The following is a 25,626-nucleotide window of genomic DNA, read 5'->3' as shown; positions in this document are numbered from 1 at the left end:
GAGCAATCTGATTCAGTTTGCATTGGGAGTGGGTGGGAGTGAGGATGCTGGAGCTTGCTGGAAAGGCATAGCTGTAGCTTAGCAACAGGGTCAGAGGGAGCTGAGCAGAGGGAGGGATGGTAGAGAACAGCTGTTGGCAGCCAGGTACCCCCGGCTGCTCCCAGCCACCTCCTCCCTGCTTGGGAGCCACAAAACCTGGCCCTGCTGCTGCCAGGTGCTGCAGTGCATGATTTACTTCGAGGGTTTTAGCTCCGTTGCAGAAGATTATTGGGTTTTGTGATTTTTGAGCTCGTGTCAATGCAATAACAGATTGTGAGCAATGATAGCTGCTGTTGTTTCTGTTGGCAGAGCAGTGTGGAGACACAAAAGGCATTTGGTTTTCTCCACCTCGCAGCCAGGGCTGCTCCCTGGCACACTGACATCAGCTGTGGTCCTCGCAGAGCTCCGTGCCCAAGGCCAGTGACCATTTCTGCCCTGCTCTGCCCATTGGATCACCTCGATGACATGCACACATAGGATGCAAACTTATCCAGCAGTGCCATGAGCCCGTGCTGTGCTGGATGCGCTCTCCTCCCAGCTAAGGGCATGCATAGGATTCCTAATTCCATGATATCTGAGCTTTATCCTCACCTGGGGCTAGACCTAGTGCTCTGGCTCTGATTACAGCACTTTGGTACCTGGGGTCTGAGACCAGGGAGGGATTTATCTGGGTGTGCCCTCAGCCAGAGAAATGCAGGAGTCAACCAACCAAGCACACACCTGCTGGCACCAGCAACACCTGCGTTCCCTTACGTGAATGTTCTGCTCCAATCTGCACCTGTTTGCATCTTGCATTTCAGTGCAGAGCCAAGAGACTACGCTTGCTTTGCTACTGTATAGCTCGACTCTTTTACTTTTGGTAGCAAAAGCAAAGCTCAGAAATAGGATGAGCAGGAGGGAGGGCCTTTTGCAGGCTGTAACAGCTCAAAGCCAGCAGTCCCATACCTGCAGCTTCTATCTCCTTTTTCCAGGCTCCTCTCCTCTCCCAGCAGTTCTCCCAGGGCTGCTACCCACTGGCCTTACAGTGCATCCCCCTGGCAGGGGCTGGAGCCCTGCCTACGGCAGCTGCCCACATAAGCAGCTTTGGGACGCTAAAGCTTCTGTTTTAGCTCCCATTACAAATCCTACTGCACTTCTCAATGCTTACATCTGGCTTATTTCTAACTCGTGAGTCTTTGTGCCTCCGTTCAGGGCAAGCGCTTGCCCTTCTCCCTTTGGATCGCAGAGGTGTCCTGAGAGATGTTTCATCTGCTTCTAAGCCATGATTCCTTTTTTCCCATCACGGGATGATGGGCAAATTTCATCAGCACTGCAGCTCTGGGGCACAGCTTTATAATAAGATCCCTGGGCTCTGTGGGAGAAGGAAAACACCTGCCAAGGGTGGGTGAGGTGTGTGGGTACCAGCAGGTGCTGGGGCTCCTGCAAATGCAGGGATCAGCTGTGGAAACTCCAGGCTTTCCTCCTGAGTTGAACAAGCCAAAACATGGGTCCCAAGCCTTGGAAATGCCAAAAAGTGAACAACCCCTCCTTATGGCACAGCAGTAGCAGTGCTCAGCAGTGATTGCTATGAATGCTTCCATCACTTTGGGGCGTCTTTTGGCATTTCCCACCGTGGCACCGCTCCTCCCCCATTGCTTTGTTCGTGTGTTCTGTTGGATTTTTTTTCTCCTTTAACTGTTGTGTAGCAACTTGAGTCTTACTGGGAACACATGGGACAGCTGGTTTACAAATTAATTATGCCACAACCGTATTTAAGTATTAACAATCCGTTATTATCAGTTATCTCAGGGACACGAGCTTCATCTCTGCCATGGAAACCATCATGCAGGTTACCTAGGAATCCCTTTGGGATCTATTAGGTGTAATTACTAAGGACTTGGATCAGCAAAAAGCATACGGGCATTATTTTCCAGCCTCAGCACTACGAGAAATGCTGAAAACTTCACAGCCGGGTGACATTAGTGCTGAATTGTCACCTAATTGCCAGGCATGGGATGCTGTGACACAGCTCAGGAGCGCTCAGCAAGGGGAGAAGGGGGACTGGCTTTAGTAAGGAGGTGGTGGGTTCAGGATTTTGGCATTCTTTTGGTCAGGAGGTGGCATTCGGTCTCAGCTTTCTCAGGGCTGGAAGGGATGCAGAGTGGGCTGTAAGCAGGGCGGGGGATGGCAAAGAGAGCTGCACTCCTCAGCTCCATCCGAGGGCCCTGAGACAGAATGGATGGGAAAGGGACACTGCTGGGTTCAGCATCGCGTTGTTCTCTGAACGTTATTTGTGTTGTGTTGGTGTAAGTAAAGCCTGCGATGTCTGCATGTGGAAGAGATCAGAGGAAGAGCAGATTGAAGAAGCAAGAAACCCAAACTTGGTGCAGGCAGCAGCACGCACTGCAGTCCGTCCCTATGCCAGCAGCTGCCCCCCAAGGGTGACAGCCACCAGGTGCGGGCAGGGCTGTGCTCCTCCTCCTGCCCTGCAATTACAGCTCGTGCTTGTTTGCAGGTGTGTGTGTGCTGGGCTGTAAACCTGCGGGGAGTTTGTTTAGATGAGGTGAGGGAAGCAAGAAAATCTCAAAGATGATCACGTTAGGAGAGGCGGGGGGAGGCGGCTCCTGGTGAGAAAGGGAGGAAAGAAGAAGAGAGAAAGGAAAGAAGGAGAAATCTGAGGTAGGAAGTGGAGAGGACACAGCGCTCAGCCCTAGGGATGCTAACCTAGAGATGCTTTTTGCAGCACCCGGAGATGCAGGCAGAGCTTTGCCATCTGCTGCTTTAACCAAAATACAGGGCTGGGGGCTGGGGGGGGGGGGGGTCCATGCGATCTGCCTTCCCCACGCCGCCGCGGTGCGGCTCCGGCAGAGCCGGCTGCACATTGGCTGCCTCCTCCCTGCTCTCCCCAGCGACAGGGAAACCTGCTCGGAATACATGGGTGGGAAATGCGCAGGCAGCGGGCGGGGGGATGCTGCAGCTCCTGCGTCCTCCTGCCTGGCACGGGGGGGGTTTGTGCCATCCGTAACCCTGCAGACGGTTCGCAGACCTCGTGCCCGCTGCTCGCCCTTTGCGATAAGAAGCAACGCCATCAGCACGGGCTGCGACCGCGGAGATCGCATCTGACAATGGATCGGGATGTCAGGAGCGGATGGGTTTGGGTTTTTTTTGGTTCCTGCCCCGCTATCAGGCTTTCTCAGTGGGGGGATTTTAAAGGGCCAAGCACTCAGCCTGCTCGCATCCCGCTGCCTTCTGCCCCTGAATGGGGACAGGCAGATGGGGGCTCCTTCCAACAGCTGTGCTGGGGACCCACGGCTCTGAAGTGTTTCTTTTTGGGGGCTGCAGATGTTCGGCACCTGCAGAAAAGGGTTATGTTCTTTTTTTCTTTCCCCCTCAGTCCTAAAAATACACCATGTTTCACGCCAATGGATAAAAGGAGCTGCTGGCGTCTTAGAAACCTTTCCCCTTCCAGCAGCTCAGCAATTCCTTTCCTCCTTTCCTGTTTTAGGCCATCTCAAAGGCTCCAGGAACCCGCTCGGACACAGGCTTGAGCTCTGTGCCTTGTGGTTCTCGGGGCCAGAATGGATAGTGACGTCTATATAAGTCCCTTAACCCGACAACGCTGGTCCCAACACACTGCTCTATGCATTCATCCAGGTGATGGCTGATACGGGCTCGTTCTGCATGCACACACACAGATCAGCCGGCTCCAAGCGTAAGTTTTTGCTGTGACCCCCTGATAGCAGAGCACCAAGCATGGAGCAGCGGCCTCAGGGAACGGCCTCACAGGAGGATGGAAACCAAGGGAACCCCAGCTCAGAAGGGCTGGGAGGAAGGGGCAGGCGAGGTCACAGCAGTGCTGGTAGGATGGGACGTGGGGGTGGCACCTGGCTGCCCCTGCTCACCACCCCACACTGCTGCCCGGCCGCTGCAGCCGCCCCTGCTAGCACACTGCTGTTCCCGCTAGAACAAATTGTTGCTGGCATTGTGGGTTATTTAAATCTGCATATTATCCCTTCCTCTGTATTACATTAGCTTCCTCCCAAACCTCCGCCATCTGTTCCACCCTCGGTTATGAATGTGAGAAAACTGAACATGCTGCTTCGCAGCTACAGCACTTCAAAGGACGATGTGCAGCCTAATGGCTGTTCTGGGCACCGCCTGGCGTTCACCCCGAATTGCCATCGCTGTGATGCCACCTTGGGACCTGTGCATCCAAAGCTGCAGCTCAGCGGCGCGTGCTCATACTGGGAGCACTGGTTTTGCCAGCCTGGCAGGCTGCATCCTGCAGTCTATCAGCAGCCGCGCTGCCTTCAGCTCCTCTGAAATGCTGTGTGGGTGCTTTGGAGCCTGCGCTGAAACTTGCAGGATGGATAGGAAGGCAGAAAGCTACAGGGCTGCGTGTGGGGGTGATTTATCACGGCAGGCCTGCAGCATCCTGGCTGCTCACGGGCTGAGATGCCACTGTTTCCTTCTCCCACCCATTTACTCCCATCCTCTGGCAGCACAGGACCATCCAGCCCTGCCCAACTCAACGAGGGGATGTTCAGAGTGGTGCTGACTTCCCCGCCGCCCCCATCAGACCACCAGCATTTCACTCAGCACTGCAAAACACGGGGGGAGAAGGGAGGCAGCTGCTCTTGGTGTGAGTCCGGCAATCCCCAAACACAATGGCTGGGAAGGACCCGAGAAATCGCAGAGCTCAGCTTCATCCAAGCTGTACCCAAGCTGCAGATGCCCAAGCTGCTCTCACACCACCTCCTCCCTCCCAGCCACCAGGGAATCGATCCCAGCTCTCAACTCACCAGCGGTTGCTAATGGCTCACCCCTGCCTCTTCTGCTCAAATTTAAGCCCATTAATTCTGTTCAAGAACAGATTATTGCTTTCTACATTGCAGCAGCTGTTATATACTTGAAGATTGCTTTGTCTCCTCTTTTCTAGCCTGAACAACTCCAGCTCTTCCCAGCAGCCATCTCCAATGAGCCCCTGTCATCCCGAAATGAGGAACCCACAGGTCTCCCATGGGCTGTTATCCAAATCCCACAGGCTGTGCTGCTGGAAGCAGGCTCATGCTCTTCTCCCTGACTTGTAGAGCTCCTGGCTAGCCCATCACCCTCATTGCTTTCCCTGCCTGAATTGCATCCACCTGCCTGCACGGACTGAGCCCAACCCATTTGTGACATGTCCTGCTCCACCTGGTTCAGGTCCCCGGTACAACACGGCAACAAAGACATTGCTTTGGCATCACACAGCAGTGGAGAGGTGCTGCAGATCAATGCAATGCCCAACCACCAGGAATTGAGCAGGAATGTCATGTCACACTTTTGGGTCATATCATGCTCCTGGGTCATATCATGCTCTTGGGGCACGTTGCTATCTAAGGTTATGCATCACCCTTGGGTCACATCACGCTCTTGGGTCACGTTGCTATCTAGGTTTACGCATCACCCTTGGGTCACATCATGCTCTTGGGTCATGTCACACCACTGGGTCAGTGTCACATCCTTGGGTCATGTCACAACCTGAGCCAGCATGAAGTTCTGTTGCTAAAACCCAAGAAGGAAGCGTCACCAAAGCCCCGCCTGCCCTTGCACCTTTCCCCTAGATGAATACTTCATGCCCACCAGCTCGCATGCTCTTATTGCTGGCCCCCAGGGATAGGTTACGATCTCAGACTTCCTGCTTGCATCCTCCAGTGATAAAACCACTGTTCCCACCAAGAGAATCTGCTGAGGAAACCCTGCACCCCCTTCCAGAGGTACTCCAATGCAGCAAGGGAGAACAGAGGGGAGATTCCAGACACAGACTCATAGCAATGCAGAACTCATTGCAGTCCCACGACATCTCTGTACCAGCTTTCTCAGCCAGATCTGAACACACAATGTTGCCTACTTACCGTACTGGATTTGAGCGCATCCCCACTGTCCTCTTCAGATTCTAGTGCAACAGGTAAGGATTTCTGTGGCGGGGAGAAGGTTAAGTCCCACCTTAGTAGCCGGGGCTCAGCTTTGTCCCCAAATCTCAGGTTTTCCAGTTTCTGAACCGTAGGCTCGGCAGAGGAAGCTGGCCTGAAATTCTCTTTGTTCTGGGACTTAGACCTCAGTCTCTGAACCCCGAAGCCCCGCTCTTCCCCGCGGTGGTCGTCAGCCATGCTCCTGCAGGATCCCCCTTTGCCGTAGTGTCTTTTTTGGGTGTGAATCTCTTGCATATAAGAATCCATCCTCATGAGGGGCTTCATCTCCATCTCGTAATTGCTCATCTTCTCCTCGTCTAGCTCAAGCAGCTTGGAGCTCCCTGAGCTGTGGTTGTGGGACCTGTGGTGGGAAGTCCAAGAAACCGTGGCTGGGGAATCTGTCCACCTCTCTCTTTGCTTGTGGTTGGAGGCCGAGTGTTTGTGCCCTCCGCTCCGCCCTCGGTAGTCTTCGGGGACGTTGGCCGACCCGCTGCGCAGCGTCCCGCTTCTCACGCCGCGCGTCCCGCCCGCCTTCTCTTCGCTCCAACTGTTGGGTCGCAGGTAATCCCCGCCGCGCCCCTCCAGCAACATCTGGATCTCCCCACCCCTCTCTTCGTCCACCGAGACCTGCCTGGAGAAGTGAGCGCTTTTGTTCCTGCAGGAAGGGCCCAGCGGCGGCGTGGAGGAGGGGCTGGCGGGGAAGCTCTGCAGAGGACTGTCCTCGGGGGTCAGGTCGGACGGCGTCGTCCCCTTCCTGTAGAGCTCGGGGCTCTCCTGCTGCAGCGGGGTGCCGGTGGAGAGGACCTCGATGTCGTCGCTCGAGTTCTGGCGTTTGGGTCTCTGGCATTCGAGCCCTTTTCAGGGAGTGGTTGAAGGGAAAAGAGAGAGGGAGGAAAGGAGACAGGGTTATTTCTGTTCGTTTTTTAATGACAAAGAGGAGAGATGAGCGTTGGGTGGCCGGGTCAGGACTGCAGCAGAGAGGAGCCACGCACAACTCGTGCCACCGGACCGAGAGCGAAGGCATCACGCATTGAGCCCAAGGAACACCAGGTGCATCTCCCTGGGGATGGGAAGCTCAGGAGCAGCTGAGTGTCTTCTGCAGGTGGCCGGTGAGAAGCATGGCGCTTCTCCGAACAACTAAAAACTCTGAGTGGTATTAATCCTTCATGAGACACTAAATTATTTCGGAGGGTTGCAAGCCACCAGTGGTTAAGTCTTGTTTTACCCTCTGAAGACATAGCTGTACTCAGCTAAAGCCGTGCTAAATTACATGAATAATTTGATAAATATATTAACTGCCTAATGCCCCTGAAATGCATCTAATTGCAATTGCTATGGCTAGACAAGAAATGAGTTTCAAAAAGAAGAACTCGATTTCTTACCAAGGTTTAAAAATAAATGCTCAGAAGCACCTGCTCTAATCTCTATGCTTTCTCTGAGCCATTTGCTCTACATGCAACTTCTTGGGGATCTGTCCCTGTGCTCCCCATGATGTGATCTGGATACGTATGGGAGATGCTGATGGATGTCCCCACTGGAGGACTTGCAGGGGAGGCCAGCAGGAGCTTGGAATTTTCCTGCTGAAGTAATTTCTCAATGGGAAATTGGGCTCCTAATATGTTTTCTTTTCTGTGTTGTTTGCCACAGGAAATTCTGTTTGTGTTTTGGGACAGTACTCAAATAGCTTGGTCCTAGTTGGTTCCCTGTGAATCTTTGGGAGAATGGGTTTCCCAGGGTTTATCTGGGGTCCCCAGGCGATCCTTGTACCACTGGGAAATGGAATGAAGGAGGAAGGTAGAGCTCACCGCTCTGTTTTCGTGCAGAAAAACTCCCTGAGAGCTTTCTGGGGAAAATACAGGTAGGGGGGCTGCTGGCTGCTGGGGAAATGTTCCCAATTCACGTCTTCCCGGCTCACACATGGGAAACTGAGGTGGGGAGGGAATAAACAGCTACATACGGGAAATCTACTTGTATGGCTCAGATGCTGCCAGCTGTTGGTGCGGGCTCACCTGATAGTAAGGACTGTAGAACCATTCGGGTTGGAAAAGACCACTAAGACCACCAAGTCCAACGTGACTCACCCCACCATGCCCAGTGACCACGTCCCTCAGTGCCATTTCTCCACGGTTCTGCATCACCCCCAGGGACAGTGACCCCACCACTCCTTGCTCAGCCTGTGACAGAGCCTGACTACTCATGCAGAGGAAGAAATTGTTCCTGATACCCAACCTGAACCTCCCCTGGTGCAACTTAAGGCCATTTTCTCCTGTTCTCTTGAGCATCCCTGCTTGTCCCTGCTTTGAGCACTCTTCCCCTGTTCAGGTCTCCAGAGTTCTCAATGGAGATGCAAGGACTGGAAAGCTTCCACCAGCTCCAACCATCCCAAAGGCAGCCTCAGCCCGCTCACAACTCTGCTCCATCCCCTTCACATCAGCCCAAGGCTCTCACAGCCACCCCGAGCCCTGTGGTAGAGGTGAGAAAGCCCCACCATGCTCCTGCATCCTCACCTTAGGATCATAGAATCATTAAGGTTGGAAAAGACCACTGTGACCATCAAGTCCAACCAGTGACCCACCCCCACCATGCCCACTAAGCAAGTCCCTGCATTCTCACCCCATCTCAAATCTTCCCCACCCAGACCTGTAACGGGCTGAACTATTTCTGCTTCTCCTTCCCTATGTGTTTTAACCCCCTGCACTGTGCAGCCCTGGCTGGAGCTCGGGGTCGGGCAGCGATGCAGGGCTGCAGACTGCTCTTTGCAGAGGAACACGACAGATGCATGGTGCCATCCTGCCGGCATTCGGTACGAAAGGATGTTCAACAATTATTCTGCTCTAAAATTAGCTGGCAAGCACGTGATGTTCCTGGAAGAACCGTTGTGAGAGCGCTACGGAGGATGCGGAGCACCAAATCTGGATTTCCAGCAAGAGAATTAAGGCAGCCGTGCCTGGCCATGGCATCTTCAAGGACAGCACGTGCCCCAGGGTTCCCCACGTCTTGGGTGGTGTGTTTGTATTTTAATGTGCTCTAAATGGAAGCTCCTGCCCCCCTTCCCTCATGCATGACCCACCAAGGGGTGAGCGCCAGAAGCACGAGCCCCACCACCAGCTGTGCACTGCGTCCCCATCCAGCAGCTAGTAAAAAATGTATTACCTAAAAACATCTTTCCGGGAGGTGTTTTAAAACAGCCAAGAGGAAATGGAGATGAGGAATATCTCAAGGCTGAGGAAGCCCCAGGGACCACACAGCCCTGAGAAAATGCTCAGATCTCCGACAGACAAATTGGAGGTCTGCAGGTGGAGGAGAAGGGTGTTTAAGCAGGGCTGTGCTTTCTACCAGCAAAAATGGGGCTCTGTGGGGCTCTACGGCATACCCACTGCATGGGATGGTGGGGTTGAGAGATCCCCTCTGCCTGGCGAGCAGCACCCCGACGTGAGTCACCGGCACCAGCCCTCGAGCAATTAAGGGGAATGAGTAATCTCCAGTTAAAGAGCTGGAGAGGGGAGAAAATAATGACAGACGCCTCCTAATGAGGGTTTGGTGCAGCAAAAGTTTTGAATAAAGCCATTCACATACATTAATTACTATGTTAATTATTGCTGCGGGGACTTGGATAGCTCCCTCCTACCCCTCTACGCGCAGCCTTGGTGGGGCGAATCCCCCCGTGGGCTGAGCATCCTTGGCTTCCTCCTTCCAGAGACCTTCCTGAGAGCAAACTGCTCAGCTGGGCACTGCCTGCTCCCCCACACCTGGAGAAAACCTCAGCCCTTGATGGGCAAAACCTGGTAGAAACCACTGAGAAAAGCTGGAAATGCCAGAGGGACATCTGGCTCTGTGCACATGTAAACTCATACAAAGCCATTGGACAAACACTGAGTGCGTGTTCCTTGATACCTTTGCACTGAAGGAGCACACAACACACACTTACAAAGCCCAAACTTTCCAAAGAAACAAGAAACCAAGCTCTTGAAGCCATGGGGTAAATACAGTGAGTACCTTCGGGATCATCTGAATTTGCGTGTTGCTTTTGGAGCCATCGGTTTTTGTTTCTGGGCAACCATTGGAGACTATGTGTTAAAAAACGGAATTGTTTCAATGCAAGGAGCCAAAGTCCCTACAATGATAGGGCTGCACAGGGTAGAGTGCTGTGTTGCATATGGGAAAATAAGGCTCCACAAGCTGATGCTATGGGCACCCAATGGTGCCAGGGAGCTGCAGGTACAGAGAGGGTGTGCAGCACTCATTTATGCCAGTTCTATTTGCGAACCCTGATATGGGATACGTGCAATGTGGGGCTGTTCAGTGGGGCATCACAAACTGACCGTTTTCCCTGTGCTGGAAGGAAGGCGAAAACTCTTTGGCAGTGATCCTGGCGATGCGCGCTTCCTCCTGGGCTTTCTGCGCTGCTGTCATGGCTGCCTCCGCCTTGGCTCGGGAATGGGAGGTCCTGCAAGGCAAACAAAAAGACAAGGATGTGAGCAGAGGGCCACAGCATTGCTTGGGGTTTCCCTTGGTCCCCTCAAAGCCCGACCCAAAGGGTTTGGGCAGAGCTGTGTGCGGTGGCGTTAGTGCGTTGCCACTTTGCAATCTCAGCTCCAAGCGGTTGCAACAGTGGTGATTTTCAGTGGGGACTCAGTGCTGCAAAAAGGGCTGTGTCAAAGGCACGGTGAAGGCTTTGATCTGCAAAGCATCCCCACTCCTGAGTACCGCCTGCCAAAATCTCCATCCCGCATCTCCAGGCTGAGCCCTAAAGCAAACCCTGCAGACTGAAGGCGAGGAAAGCAGCCAAAGCACGGCAGGGAGAAACCCAGAGAGCACCCAGCAAACCTTAAGGCTCCTAGGACACGATGGAGATCCTGGGGCTGCCCTGCACTCAGCCAACACCGCGTCAGATGGATCAGCATCCACACCCTATTGCACAAAGTGCATCCTCCAGAGGTGTCCCTTCCCCTTAGCGAAGCTCTCGAGGCACTTTAAAAATCCTCCTGTTCCTCCCCGCCCCGGTGCAGGCATCGATATAAATAGCTCTGCTGATTTCTTTTCCCTCCAAAAGCAGGCCCTCCATCTCCTTTAATCACTTTTTTTTTTTTTTTTTTTTTTTTTCCCTGCTGCTCTCTGAATTCCCTCTAATTTTTCGACATCTGCTTGGAGAGGAGTGCCATTTCTGACAGGCTCCTATAAATGGAAAACAGGGCCAGCAACGTGCCTCGCTCCGTGCCACGCGGTGTGAGTGGGAGCGCAGCTGTGCCCCATCACCTCTCTAAGCCCAGGAAGGATGTGAACATCCCCTGCCCCCTTTGTCCTTTGTTTTTAAGTGCCAGAGAGTTGTCTTTGCTCTAATCAGTGCTTTTTTAAAAATACAAACTGATTGCTCTACAGTAATTATAGTATCATAGAATGGCTTGGCTCCGGTTCCAGCCTGCCTACCATGGGCAGAGCTGCTGCCCACCAGATCGTTTGCTCAGAGCCCCATCCAGCCTGGCCTTGGGCACCTCCAGGGGTGGGATATCTACAAACAGTGCCAGCTGAGGCTTGAAATTAGGATGCTGCCTGCCTGAGATTGTCCTATGGGGACTTCCGTGGGAGCGGTCCATCCATCAGCTCCCGGTGCTCCTCCATCCCCCTCTGCCTCCTCTACCTCCTTGACCCAGGAGCAGTCTGGAGAAGGGCCTTTCCCTACCGTGCTGCAGAGCTCTCAGACAGCATGCTGCCGGTCCCTGCAGGCCTGGTACAAAGGATTAATAACGGCTGGTGGTGTCTGGACCGCACTCGGCAGGCAGGATTACACGCTGCCGCCAGATCTGCTCCCTGGAGAGGCAGCTGGAGGCAGATAGCTGGAGCTATCTGTCACTTCTTCCAGCACTGTGCCAGCAAAGGAGGCTGGGAGCAGCTTGTGCCGCTCACAAGCAGTCCTGGGGACAGACGAAGCTGTCTGCAGAATGGAAGGGCATGCTGGAGGAGCCTGCAGGGAGCATCTGTGCCACGCTCCTCTCTCATGGACTCGTTGGCTCCCATTTCTTCATTGAAATGGTTCAAAACATCCATCCCCTTGGCGTGGATGACTTTTCATCCCTTTGGCTTGTTGGCTTTCCTTCCCTTTGGTTTTGTTGACTTTCCATCCCTTTGGGTTGATGGCTTTCCATCCCCCGGGATGGGTATCTTTCCATCCCTTTGATGTTAATGGCTTTTCATCCCCTTGAATTGATGGCTTTCCATCCCTTTGGGGCGATGATTTTCCATCCCTTTGGGTTGATGGCTTTCCATCCCTGGAAAACTTACTCCAGCAGGTCTGGACCAGTTCATCCCCATCAAATCAGCCCAGGAACACCAGCTGCTTGGGGGTTTGACCCGGGCAGAGTTAAAATCAATTACATTAATTAAGTCATCTCCAATCTAAAATATTTGCAATGCCCACAAAGCAGATAGAGCGCTGACTGCTGCACAGAGGCGCAGGCAGGCTTAATTGTTTGTAATGCTCTCTAAGATGCTTGCAGAGAGACGGCGTCGGAGTGAAAAGCAGAATTATGATGATCTATACATTGCATAATAAAATACATAAGTATTCCCAAATAAATGCAAGTAATCCAGTTAGTGCTCGCATGACTTTGTCACATACTAAATTTAACAGCTGTCTCCTTTATACATGCCTGCTGCTCGTGGCGTGCACTAAATCTTAATTCATCAGCTAATTGACTTTCTCTCCATGTAAAGCGGTTCTTTCTCCACAGGCACTGATCTGCTCACCTTTCTCAGTCGCAGGTGGGGATTTTGCTGGGATGTTGCCCAATTCTGAAACTGGACAGTAGGTCAGAAGGGCTAAATCCTAGAAACCACGGTCAAAATAAGCTTGAGTTTGTCCCTTTGTTGCCTAATCCTGCAATGATCACACTGGACTAATGCTGTTGTTTGCAAGGACTTGATGCCCCTTGCGCTTCATTTCAGCTATCTAGAAGTTGTGCCTCTGCTGGAAGATGCTCCATTGGGTTTCCTCTGCCACTGATGGATGAGTGTGGGAGAAGGATCAACACATCTCAAGGTAATGGAAATGGGCAGAGCGCTCGGTATCGATGCGCACAAGGGGCTTTGGAGGATGGCTACAGCTTCTAAGTCTCATCTTAGCCCACTGAGCATCCAAACAGAATGGTGTCAGAGGTGTTTCAGCACGGATGTGGCTGGGAAGAGCCGAAGGGGGATGCTGGGGTGGACTGGAGCTCCTGAGACCCACGGGTCCATTCTGATCCATGTGCGGCTTGGGGCTATTGCATTTATTGGGTTTTGCCAAGCTGACTCACTGCTCTCCTAGACCGGGCATGTGGTCAAACTGGCAGGAGGCACTGGCAGGAGGCAGGGGGAACAGCAACCTAACATTGCTGCAAATCTTTGCAGATCTCTTGCGATTTGGCCAGAAGTGACAGGGGAAAGGATAATACCTGCGAGCGCCTCGTAATGCCAAGTTTATCGGCTCCGGCTAATCTATAAGAAGCTGGAATAAACTGATCTGAAAGGAAGAATGTGGCTTTTCAGGAATGCCAACAGTGACTCCTGCTCGGCTCTGTATGCACTAAGAGCGGAGAGGGCTTTTGCTGCAAAACCAATGCTCAGGGCTGGGTTAGCCATAAAGGAGTGAGCTTTTATTGGGAAGAAACAAAGGAAAGATAAGACCAGGCAAGGCTTGAGTGGTGGCTATGCCAACGGAGAGCTCTGGCAGGAGAACAAATTTAGGCTGGAAATTTGTGGACCATTGGAAATATTTCTGGAACAGAGTCTGCTCAGGAGTGGTAAAGGTGATGCTCGGGTTCATCCAAGTGTGGGCTGATGAGAGAGCCATCCTCCATGCTCCTTTTTCCCTGGTGTTCCTGTAAGGAAAATAGACTCTCTTCTGAGAAAAAAATAAGTAACAGACTTTTTGAGAAAAACCTGTCTGGGGCCAAAGGCAGTTGTGTGGAAACTGGGAAATTCGCATTGTTTGTGGCTTAAATGTGACGAAGAATCACATGGGCAAAATTTCTGGGCAAGGAGGGCTCTTTCCCAAAATTCATATGGCAGCTGTTGCTGGGGAATTCCATTTCCTTAGCTAACAAAGCCGTCCCTTGCTCAGTGGGATCCAGGCATGCCAGGGAATTACAAAACTGCTGCTGTGCTGCTTCTGTGTGTTGCGGTGGAGATGGCCAGCAATTCCCCCATGGCAGAAAGCTTGGCTCCCATTGGCATCTCCATCACTGCCCCTCGAGCTGCCCGATCCTACAGCAAAACTGTGTTGCAATGTCTGACAGTGTTCAGCGAATGATCAGAACTATTTCTAAGGCCTTCTCCTGAGCAGCGTTTTGGGGTCCTGATGAGGAGCACTGCTTGCCCATAGGCACACACAGGCAGTGCGGATGGAGTTACGCCGGTAGTGAGCTCATCCCAGGCCATAATGAGCAGCCTCAAGTTTTCCTAAGGGAGCAGCCTGGCTCCATTGGATTTCGCTTTGTCTCTCAGGTCAATATGTAATCAGGCAGCTTTTGTGTTTTGCTTTTTTTTTTTTCCCCCCCTCCAAATGCATCTTTATCTTCCTATTGGAGGAACGTTTTCTCTCTCCATTACAGAGGGTCATGCATTTTTCAAATGGCAAAATTCAATTAACACACGGTAGCTGCTAGAAAGTACTTTGGGAAAAATTCAGGGAGAGCATTTCTCGGGGCACAGAAGTCTCAGGGCTCTGCTTTCCTGTTTGGTGGCTGCCTTGGAGCCAACCGCCTGCGTGCACAAAGCTTGCTTGGCTGCAGCATGCTCAGCTGCATTGAGTTGGCTGGGGTTGTTTCACACTCGCATTGGCACAGCTGAGAGCAGGATCTGGCCCTAATTGCAGCAAGCTGAGATGCACTGAGAGCTGTAAAGCAAAAGTCCCTGAGTGATCAATGCCAGTAACCCAACCCTAGAGCTGAGGGGAAGAGGGTGAACACCGATGCAGCCCCAGTCAGGGCAACCCAACAGCAACCCCACCCTGCATGGGACCCGCCAGCACCCCAGGGCTGCCTCAAACCCCGACGCTTGGCCACAATTCCCACTCTCCTCCATGGGACAAATGGGGACTGAATTATTAATAGCTGCTGCAGACTGTCTGGCTTCTACCTCTGCGGGAGCACGGCTGATTTAGGGCAGAGCGTGGCCATGTGGTGCTGCTGCAAACCCATCTTGCATGCCTGTGCCCACAGGGCTCCGGCTCAGCATCCTTTCCCATCCCACATCCGGCACCCTGCTGGCCCTATAAGACCAGCCCTATAGCTGGGGTGGCTGCGACCTGGGGCTGGGCTCTGTCTAGACGCTTCCTTCGGGGAGTTGAGAGATGGCAGCAATTAACAACCTGTTTGTTATTTTCACTATCTGGCATTTATTGCCCCGATAAAACCCACTCTTAATTCCAGCTTGACTCTTTTCACAGCTCTCCTGGTTGGGTTGTTATTGCACTAGGCTTGCCTCAAGTGATTTGTGAAGGCAGTAATACAGTGCCGGTGTTCAGGGGGTGGAATATTAGACTCACCAATTAGCCATCTGCACATAAATTCCCATTTACCTGCTTATCACAAGCATATTTGCCTCGCCCGCTTCCTCCATCTACTTTTTCCTTTACCATCCCTCCCCTGTTGCTGGAATGCTTAATCAAGGAGCAAAAAGCAGCTAATGTGACCCCTGACATGACGTAATGCAGCCAAAAGCTTCTGTAGCCAGATAGAAAGCAGGTGCTGTGCATAGCAAGGAGGGCACCTGGCTGCCCAGCTCCAGCCCAAGGTGGAGATTTGGGGTGTGGGAGTGAAGTCCCATCCCCCAAACCTGAGCTCTGCATGGGGCATTCCCAGTGATGGGGAGCTCTGCTGCTTCCATGCTGGGGTGAAGCAGGGAAATTCCCATCACCAGAAGCTTCCTTCTGTGGAGCTATTCGATGTTGCCCAAGAAATATGGAGAAATGTGGAAAATACCTTGGTCGAAAGCCCAAGTCTGATTTTCCCTGTGCCATTCCTAAGCACTGCAGGCAGCAGGCACCCGTGTCCCAGCCTGAGGCTCTCCTAAATTCATGGAAACGTGGCAATGGGGCCAGTTTCCATGGAGCTCCTTTGCTCCAGGCTCCTCTGTCAGTTCTCCTCCACCTCTGTGCTTTTCAAGCTTACGGGTGAAGGAAGAACCCCCCGAAGCTGCCTGTGCAGCCCCCTGGACCCTGAGCCAGATCCTTCTCAGGGGAGGACTTAAAAAGGCTTAATGCCTCCATCTTCTCCAGCTCACCTTATTGCCATCATCCCAACTCAGTCCCGGGGATGCTTGTATATTTTTTTTTTGTTATCCTTATCAGTGCTAAACAATAAGTGCCAGCCTGGCACAGCCAAATAGATTTCAGAGGGCTGGGGCATATGGGATCATATAATCATTAAGGTTGGAAAAGGCCACTAAGATCATCTAGTCCAACCATCAACCCATATGGGGTGGGTGGACGGCTCTGGTACCCAATGGCAAATTTACCACTGCTGGCCAGGATGCTCTGCAGTATTCCTCCCAATGAAGGGACAAGCAGAACAGGCAGACCCATGGATCTCTCTCCTGGTGGATTTCCTTCTTTTCCTTTTCGCCCCTGGCAAGGGCAAAGTGGATGAATCTTTCACACCCAAGGCTGTGTGCAAGCTGCTATGAGACGTTATTTACAGCTCCTGAGATAATTAACATCTGGAGAGGGAGGCTCATCTCCTGCCATCTGTCACTTGTAATGAAGCTACAGAGGATGTGGGTGAGTGATGAAGCTGGGCAGCACCTGCCTGTCCTGGTGCTTCGGTCCTACTGGCCCAGAGCTGCGTGCAGGAGTGGAGCTTTGCCTTGAAGGAAGGACAACATTGATGAAGTCCGAATGGAGACAGGTGGGAACAAACTCCAGCTCCAGGTATGGAGTTTCCCATTTTCTTATAAGCTGGAAACATGTGAGATATGGTGTGGCCGTGGCATAGGCTGCCCAAAGAAGCTGTGGGTGCCCTATCCCTGGAGATGCTCAAGGCCAGGTGGATGGAGATATGGGCAACCTGACCTGGTGCCTGTTTTAGTAGTTGGCAGCCAGCCCATGGCAGGGAGTTGGAACTGGATCATCTTTGATGATCCCAATTGTTCTGTGACACTCTGCTTGCAGCAATGTTCGGAGGTTCATCAGCTGCTGGAAAATGATAGCAGGTGATGCAAGACCTGCAGGAACGCACTTGGAGCAGGGTGTGGGAAGAGTAGGCTTCAAGGAAAGGGAAGAAATGGGCAGAAGAGATGTAGAGATGTTCTCTTCTTCCAATCACTGTGGGTTGGATGGGGCAGGTTTCCATGTGTTGTTGTTTTTTTTTTATAACTATTTAGGTACATCATGGAAAAGGCCCATTTGAATGATGAGAGGGAGAATGGGAAACATTGAGCTCCCTCTGGTCCCTGCTCTTGTCGAGTGCTTGCAGACAGCCGTCCACGCACACATCCCAAAGGCACAAACACTCCTCTGACCCTGTGCAAAAATAGCACGTTACAAACGATCCTGCCACTTCCAGGCAGGAGGCAAAACAGGTTGGAAGAAATCACTAACAACCCTTGGCAAGTAAGAGAAGAAGAAAGAACCAAGAAAAAGCAAACGAAGGCACAAAATCTCAGAGGAACCTGGGCTCTGCTGGATCCTCTGCACACTGCAGATCTATACTGTCTGTATTAAATGCAAAACCAGAGCAGCAGAAAAGCCCTACATCAATGCCGCATTTGGGTGGAGATTTTTAAATGCACAACAGGCCAAGTTAGAGCTCCCAGAGCAGCCATAATTCAGCCTGCTTGGACACGTGTAGCATTTAGTTTGGCTGTGCATGCTGCTGACTGTAATGACTCCAGGCTGGATCCTGCATTGCCATTGCATCTCTCTGTCTCCAGGCGAGCTGGCTCCAACACGGCATCTCTTGGGGTCTCCTCCATCCCTGTGCATAGGGGCAGCTGGTTATTCTGGGAGCCACCATGGGTTTGACAGGTGGCAGAGAATCATTGAATCACAGAATCATAGAATCATTAAGGTTGGAAAAGACCACCAAGATCATCCAGGCCAACCACTGACCCACCCCACTATGTCCACTAACCGTGCCCCTAAGGCATAACCATGGGGATGTGCAGGGTGTGGGTAGGGGGCTTGGTGTGATGCCAACCATCCACCTGCAGGTGGTCATGCCCTGCAGAAGTGAGATCAGGACTGGATCAGCCCAGTCAATAATTAAAGCCAACCTTCTTGAGATGGATGAAGGTTGGTAGAAAATCCTGACTTAGTGGGACCTAGAGGATGGCTGCCCCATGCTGCAGGTTGAAAGGATTTGGTGGACCTTCAGCTTTCCCCATTATTAAATGCAAATTTTGCATTTAATACAGACAGTATAGATCTGCAGTGTGCAGAGGATCCAGCATTCCCTAAAAGCCCATTCCTCCCCATCTTCCACACTGATCTCCTCAGCTGGCTGATGCCACACATGGGATGAAGAGTGGGGTAGAAACTCCAATGCCAGAGATGGAAAGGGCAGCACAGAAAGAGGAACTCAACCACGGCATGGGCTCAGGAAGCTGGGGGAGCCCCTGATTGGACTCCAGGAGAGCCCCAAAGCCCATCCATGAGGCATCAGCACAGCCTGGCCCTTTGGGACATGTTGGAGACTTTCCCTACAGCTGAAGGAAAAGCACTTGGAAGAAGAGAACGTGGGGAAGTTGAGCAAAAAGTTCCAGGTGAAGGAGAAACTTACAGGCTGGAAAAGCAGATCCATCCGTTTAATTTCAGTTTCATTTTGATGCCTAGAAAAGAATGAGTCAACCCAAATTCTGAAGCAAAACAACAGAACCACGAGGAAAAAGACTTTTTTTTCTTTCCCTAACCCTTTTACCCCTTTCGGGTTTTGGCTGAATTGCTTTGGCAGTTTCACAAGTTTTGTTCTCCTCAAGCAAAACAGACATTTGGCAAACAAGATTCCCAGGCAAATTTTTTATTTATTTTATATATATATATATATATATATATATATATATATATATATATAAAATTATATATATATATTATTTTTTTTTCTGCTGTGGGAGCTCCAGAAGCCTGAACGACGCAGCATGATGTTGAGCTCAGGAGCCATCCTCTGCCTGTAGGATGTGATTGAGAGGGATGCTCTGTGATGTGCCTCTGGCTACACAGCATTGCAACCAGCCAACACTCAGCAGAAACCTCCCCCCACTGCAAAGCAAACTGCAGTAAAGTTTGTCCGGAGCCAGCAACAGACTTGTATCACTGAACTTCATGTTTTAGTTCCAGCACAGGCTGGAGCTGGGCCAGGACATGGAGCTGACATGGCCTTGGGAGCGCTGACGGATGCTCTCCAGCTGTCGGAGGAGTGGTGTGAGATATCCAGCCTCACCCTCTGGGATTTCTCTGCTGCCTCCAGCTCTGTGGGGTGGGGAGAACGCTTGTTTCTGTGTGATAGGGCAGGGAACTGAGGGATGGACTGAGATGGTCCAGTACTTTGAGTGATGGGGTAGTAAGGCTGTAAGAGATGCTCAAAAACCAAACAAGCTGTGATGGACACAGCACTTGGTACCTCACTGGGATGGAGCTGGTGGTAATGGGGAGCCAGACAGCCCTGTGAGGGACGTGACAGCATCATCTTCATCTCCACAGCCACCTCCAGCTCCTGCAATGCTGACTGTATAGCACACAGGAATCCCCCCCCCTCCTCCGGCAGCATCCCATTAACCCCACTGCTTAATGCCACCCTGGAAGGTGCCCAAGGAACAGGGTACCAACATCCCCCAGCACAGCTGAGCCCTGCACAGGGTTATGTTGAACACAGATCCACACAGCCCTACTAAATGCAACACCAGACACTAAAACACTGCAAAATATGTTGCATCAGGATGCTGCCAGCAGTCCCCACAGCTCCGTTCCCTTTGGGGATAGCAGGAGGGATAAGGCTGTTGGGTGATATTTCCCATCTTTTATGTGCTGCCTGAAGCTGACCCATCCTTGTGGGTTCCCACAGCCCGGATGGGACAGGCAGGAAGGAGAGGGACCCATGCTCAGCCCTGTGCAGCTGCTTTGGGGCTGCCCAGACCCTGCTGCTGTGCGAGCACCGCTGGCTGCAGCCCCAATGGCTGTTGGAGGGGAAAAAAAAAAAAAATACACATCTTCTGTGTTGCCACAGCAACGAGCAGCTCCTGCCTGCCTCAAACTTCAGAGCCCACCCAGGAGATGCTTTACTCCACAGATGTGCACCCCAAGAACCCCACAGCATCCTCTGGTTGGGATGCAGCCCCTCATCACGCCCTGAGGATGGCAGACAGCCCCATATCTGCTCTTCCCCTAAGGCAGAGCCCATGAAAATTTCCACTTAAGCAACTGACATACAACAGGGGAAGGGATTTAGAGCTCGGGAGAGAACCTGGGCTTTTAATTATTGATGCTTCACCTCTGTGCTATGGTGATGAGAGACAGAGTAGACAGACGCAGGCAGATAGCAGAGAAAGCATTTCTAGGATCCAGGTGAGTTGCAGATCCCCGCCCCAATCCTGGCCCAAACCTCTCCCATTGGAAAAAGTGCCTTCCAGGGCTGGAGCATCCCCCAGGAGATGGGGAGAAAATGGGGAGAGGCAGAAGTTGCTGGGGAACCCCAGCTTGGAGCCCAAGGCGGATAAAAGAAGCTGATCGAGAAGGCTGTGTCATCACTAAAAAGGGATTTTAGGGTGCTCAGCACCTTGAAGAATTGGGACCTTGCTTAGTCACAACTTTAAGGGGATAATCGGTTGGATCCATGGGTTAAATCCGCCAGGGATTTCCAAGGGGGGAAATTCACTTAGCGAGGTCCGTGATCAAATCCTTTAATTTCCTGGATTAGGGAGGCAGGACGGTTTGTTGTTTGTCCTGCATGGACAAGGCGACACAAATCTCATTCCTCTAGGATTTCCAGACTTGGGGAATGGTTCCCCTGCTCCTCCCGAATTCACATCTTCGAATCTCTGCCAGTGGGAAGAGTGATCTTTAACAACACCCACAAGGAAAATATTCAATATTTTTGCCCAGCTCTGAGTTTTCATCTCAGCTGCGCTCCTGATATTGCTTTTGCCTCACTCCAGAGAGTAAACAGGGCTTGGGACTGGGGAGGCTGGGAAGCATGGGGGTTGTGGGGTGGTTGCTGCAGGGATGCACGGGGGTGGGAGCCTGGGGTGGGAGCAGCACAGCCAGCAGTGACGTGTGCCAGGGAGCCAAAAATGAGAGCTGGGAGAGGAAAAGCAAGCAGGCCTCTCTCACAGGATAGGAAGACAGCACTGGGGCTTGCTGCAGCACAGAGACACCCTATAGCTTGCGTGTGTGGCATCACTGGGGTGCACCACGCAGCAGCTCCTGTGGATGGGGGGTGGGGGAGGTGGGACGTGGTGGGATGCCACAGCTATACGCCACACTTGAGCCTGCTGCAGGATGTCCTGTGGCCCTGCCAGCTGCTGCGGTGAGGATGAGGAGGGAGGAAGGCTCGGGGGCTGCGAGCCAGGCAGCTGCGCAGGGTTGGGGGAGGGGGGAGGTTCCTCCCTGAGATAGCTGAGAAAAGCAACCCTGCAGTTTTTTTTCTCATTGAACAGTGGCAGAAAGGAAAAGCAGGGGATGGCTTTTGATCCTCGCTGGCTTTTTTTCCCCTCCTCTCTTATGAAGAAGTGCTGCTCCACCTGAAACTATGGGGTGGCAGCACCCTGCTCCCTTCCCGCTGCCATCAGCATGAAGAAAAGCCTTCCCCACCCTCCTCCTCCTCACCTCCTTCTCTCATCCTGCACAGCAGAGGCAATGCCCTGCCCTGCCTGCCCTATGCCCCATGTCAGTGGGGACCCACATGGACCGGGAGGCTGCAATCATCCTGCCCTGGGCTCATTCTGCCCCATAGCTCAGCCCATGTACTAAGCTGGTAGAAGTCTGGGATTAAGAAGCAGGCAGGTGATCTGGGTGCCTGATGGGCTGCTGTGCACAGGGGAGGAAGAAGAGAGGGAGGAGAAAGAAGAGGAGGAGAAGGCAGGCACTGATTGAGCCCCCATGGCTGCTTCTTGAGATCACTGCACTCCTAATCCTTCATCTCCCCCCCTCTCCATGTGGTCGCATGGCAAAGTGCAGTTCTCCCATCCTGAGTCACTCCTTCATCCTGCATCCCCCAAAAGCCATTCCTGCTCCACTGCTGCTAAGACAGCCCCTCCAGCTGCACTTTGCCAGGATTGTGGCTCCATCCTCGCCCTTCCTATGCTATTCCATCACCACCTAGCAATGTTGGAAAGGGTTACACAAATCCATACCACACACTTGCATCTTGGATTTGGGTTGATTCAGCTCAGTGAGAAGAGAAAGTGGTAGGAATGGTGAAGAAGGGAATCGGGTCACGGCTGAAGAGCAGCAAAGGAGAGCAAATAAGGGTTTGTTTGTTTGTTTAAGAGGGATTACTTTGCAAAGCACTGCTCACCCAAAAGGCAGCCAGCTCCCCCCATTCGTATAGTGGGTGCTGCACTCAGCATGGTGGCAGCAGGGGACACACTGCCCTGCCCTGTGTGAGCGTGCTGTCTGCTCCTGACTTCTGACATAGCTGCAGAAAGGTTTAATGCCCTAAGTCCTGTCTGAGCAGGAAGTTATTAAATTGCATTGCAGGAGGACTTAAGGCAGTCGCGGTGTGGACAGTAGGGGCTGCAAGAGCTGCAGTGGGTAAGGATGAGATGCCCTGGGGGTGTTTGGGGAAGAGGAAGGCAAGAAGAAAACAGACTGCTGCAAAGGGAATTACCCCTGCCTGAAAGGTCACCTCCGTCCATCCCCTCTGCTTTCATCCCTGTCCTCTGTCCTCAAGGAAAGGATGGGGAGTGTGGACAGGGATGGAGGCACACAGCACCATCAGTGGCCCCATTGGTCCCAACGAAGAGGCAGTGGTGATGCTTTCTCCCAGTTCAGCTTTTCCCAATCCAGCTGCCAGCTCGTCCCACCATCCCAGCCAGAGGAAGGGGACACACACAACCCTTTGGGTTTGCACCCCACATCCTCCCAGGCTCCATCCGCAGCGAATGGTGAGACAGAGGCGGGAGCCCCACAGCCACCCCCGCAGCAGCAGGAGAGCCAGCACAACCCTGGAATCAAACACAGCCAAGCACAATTGCAAAGCTGCAGGCACAGACCTGAGAGAGCATTAAGCAGCATCGTTACGGCTCGGCGTTCTGCCGGGGGTGACATTACTGCAACTTGAAATGTTTGGGATCGGAGCTGCCGCGTCTATTCTTTTCTGTGGCTTTTGCCTGGGCTGCATTTCCATTTTCTAAAGAAATCACCTGCTTGGCTCAGACAACCTCCTGCACTTTGCTGCTCAGCACTCTGGGGCTCTTCTTGCCTTGCTGCTCCCCTCTGTGTGCCAGGTGAGGGGCACACACAGAGCCCCAGCATCCTCCTTTACCCATCCTTCCTGGCTTCTTTTTCACTTCTTTTTTTTTTTTCCCCTCCACTTTTACTTTCTGGAGTTGAATGACACCACGCTAATTTGCAGCTCGATTCCTCCTGAGGACGTTGAACTTAATTATATTTTTCTCATCGTTAGCAAATGGCTAGGCTATAATTACACCTGGAAGCATGTTATTTAGGACTAACCCGAGAGCAGCATCCCTTCCAGTGCTATGGGACCGTGAGTGCGGAGCTGAGCACGTCCCAGTGCTGCCCATCACACCAATGGCCATTTCTCTGATGGAAGTCCAACCTCTTCCTCCAAAACTCTGAAATGGAAGAGCCTGTTGGCTCAATGGCTGGATATTGCGTTTTAGCCGCCCGTGGCACACCAGTGCCTATGGACATGGTGGGTATCAGTGTATTACTGGGGAGATGGGGTTTGATGTCTTCAGTGCATCCTTCTTCCAAGTGGGCTCATGCCTGATGGGGTGGAGATGAAGCAAAAGTGGACACCCAACACATTCATTTTAATAGGGCAGAACGGGGCTCCCCAGACTGGAAAAACCAATAGCTCATATCAACATTTGTTTTCCAATCCTGAACGCTGACTCTTCTCACCCAATGACTTTACAGGAGCTATTTCGGCAGGAGGAAAGAAAATGTTCTTTCCTTTTTAATTGCGTTAGGGAAAATTTAGGAGAATCATCGACGGAACCTGCAAACTGCTCCTTAAATGAGCTTACTTTTCTGTGTCGCAGATCACATTGTGCTTTGTGCAGACTGAAACAAGTTGAAGAATCCAATTTACTTGTCTTCAGTACACTATGTTTTTAGCCTACTTTCCTCAGGAAATGGGGCTTACTTATGCGATTGTGCTGTTTATATATCTATATGCCATCACTCCCACACTAATAACTTTTGAACGTGTTGGCCAATTCCAACCAAATCTGACAGAGTGGTTGAGTTTTCAAAAATACCGAATCCTCACAAATTTAATGAAACCTGTGGGTGGGCACATATTTTTCCCCCACCGAGGGAAAGGCTGTGCAGTGAATTCAGCCACATTATTAGACAGAAGAGCATACACATTCACGTGCACACACGCATACAAAGGCTGTCCTGGAGATTGGTGGTAAGCCAGTGGCTCTCATTGGTTTTACATGTGGGATATTGCACCCGTGAGCCCCAAAGGCCCAGAAACAACCCTTTGCCAATGTACCTATTGCCTTTATTTCAGCTCGGACAATGCAATTTGGTGTGGGCACTGCAGGAGAGTGTTGATACATTTAGAAGCTTGAAAATGAATCATATTAATTACGTGAAAGCCTTTCTAGCTGGTCGTAAAACCTTGCTGTCTTCTGCTTCTGCATGCTGGGGTGCAGCCGAGAGCATCCGTGCAAAAACTATTACAATGGAAAAGAGCTCAAAAAGAAAGCCTTTGCATTTCAGACAAAACAGTTTTCCTGCTTCCCACTTCCATTTGGCAAATTGCAAAACACCAGAGAGTCCCCAACACCTTGAGTCTGCACAACACCGAGCCCCACTTCCTCTGAGACCCGCAGGCGTGCTTGAATGCAGCCAGACAGCTTGGCTTTTGCTGCTCAGTTTTGGGGCTTTGACATAAGCCATTAATGCAGGTGGAAGGATGGGTGTCATGCGCAGACACTACCCCAGCACTAAATGGCACAAGTCACGTTGGAATCTGCCCACCCCCATCCCCGTGTGCTGCACAGCAGAATCAATACAGGGCTTTTCAGCTCCCCCACACACCAGAGGCAATGTTTGTGCCATCAGAAGAGTAAATCCTGGTGTGGCCACGCTTTCTTGTGTCTATTCTGGAGCAGGAAGGGTAAAGCTGGGAGGCGGCAGTGTGGGATGAAGGGGTCATGATGCTCGTGAGCGATGCCAAACTTGGGCTGCATCTCTGCTGGGTTATCCTTGAAGCACTCCCATTCATTTATTTCTTTGCAGCTTTACTAATGACTAACGGGGTCTGCTGAGTGGCCCTACATCCTATTTGTCCTTTCTCTGGATGCACACATGGTCATGGGTTCCATGCTCCCCATCTGATATGGGGGGAGAAGGTGTTTGCGCCCCAGATGGATTTGATTATTTTTCCTCCTGCTCCTCTCTCGTAATTAGAGGTAGAGCCTTACATGCCAACAACTCATTAAAGCATTTCCAGCTTGGGGGGGTCACATCTCTCCCAGCTCCTGC

General features: G+C 52.0%; 1 protein-coding gene across 2 annotated transcripts in view; it reads right to left on the bottom strand.

The window, feature by feature from the left end:
- JPH3 (junctophilin 3) overlaps positions 1-25,626 on the bottom strand; it is a 43,009-nt gene that overhangs the window by 2,396 nt on the left and 14,987 nt on the right. Inside the window, exons 3-5 of one of the 2 annotated variants that reach the window (XM_085234655.1) lie at positions 18,725-18,773; positions 10,292-10,416; positions 6,147-6,823 (exon numbers count right to left, since the gene is read on the bottom strand). In XM_085234655.1, coding sequence (XP_085090781.1) covers positions 6,292-6,823; positions 10,292-10,416; positions 18,725-18,773 — 706 coding nt within the window. In that variant the 3' untranslated portion in view covers positions 6,147-6,291. Of the gene's footprint in view, positions 1-5,912; positions 6,824-10,291; positions 10,417-18,724; positions 18,774-25,626 lie in introns of those variants that run through there. The other variant, XM_085234654.1, reaches the window with a different exon arrangement.

The sequence above is a fragment of the Meleagris gallopavo genome, chromosome 13, assembly GCF_905368555.1.
Source record: "Meleagris gallopavo chromosome 13, MGAL_WU_HG_1.1, whole genome shotgun sequence".
Classification (NCBI taxonomy): domain Eukaryota; kingdom Metazoa; phylum Chordata; class Aves; order Galliformes; family Phasianidae; genus Meleagris; species Meleagris gallopavo.
Note: the sequence above shows the minus strand (reverse complement) of the source record. Positions and strands in the feature narration are given on the sequence as shown.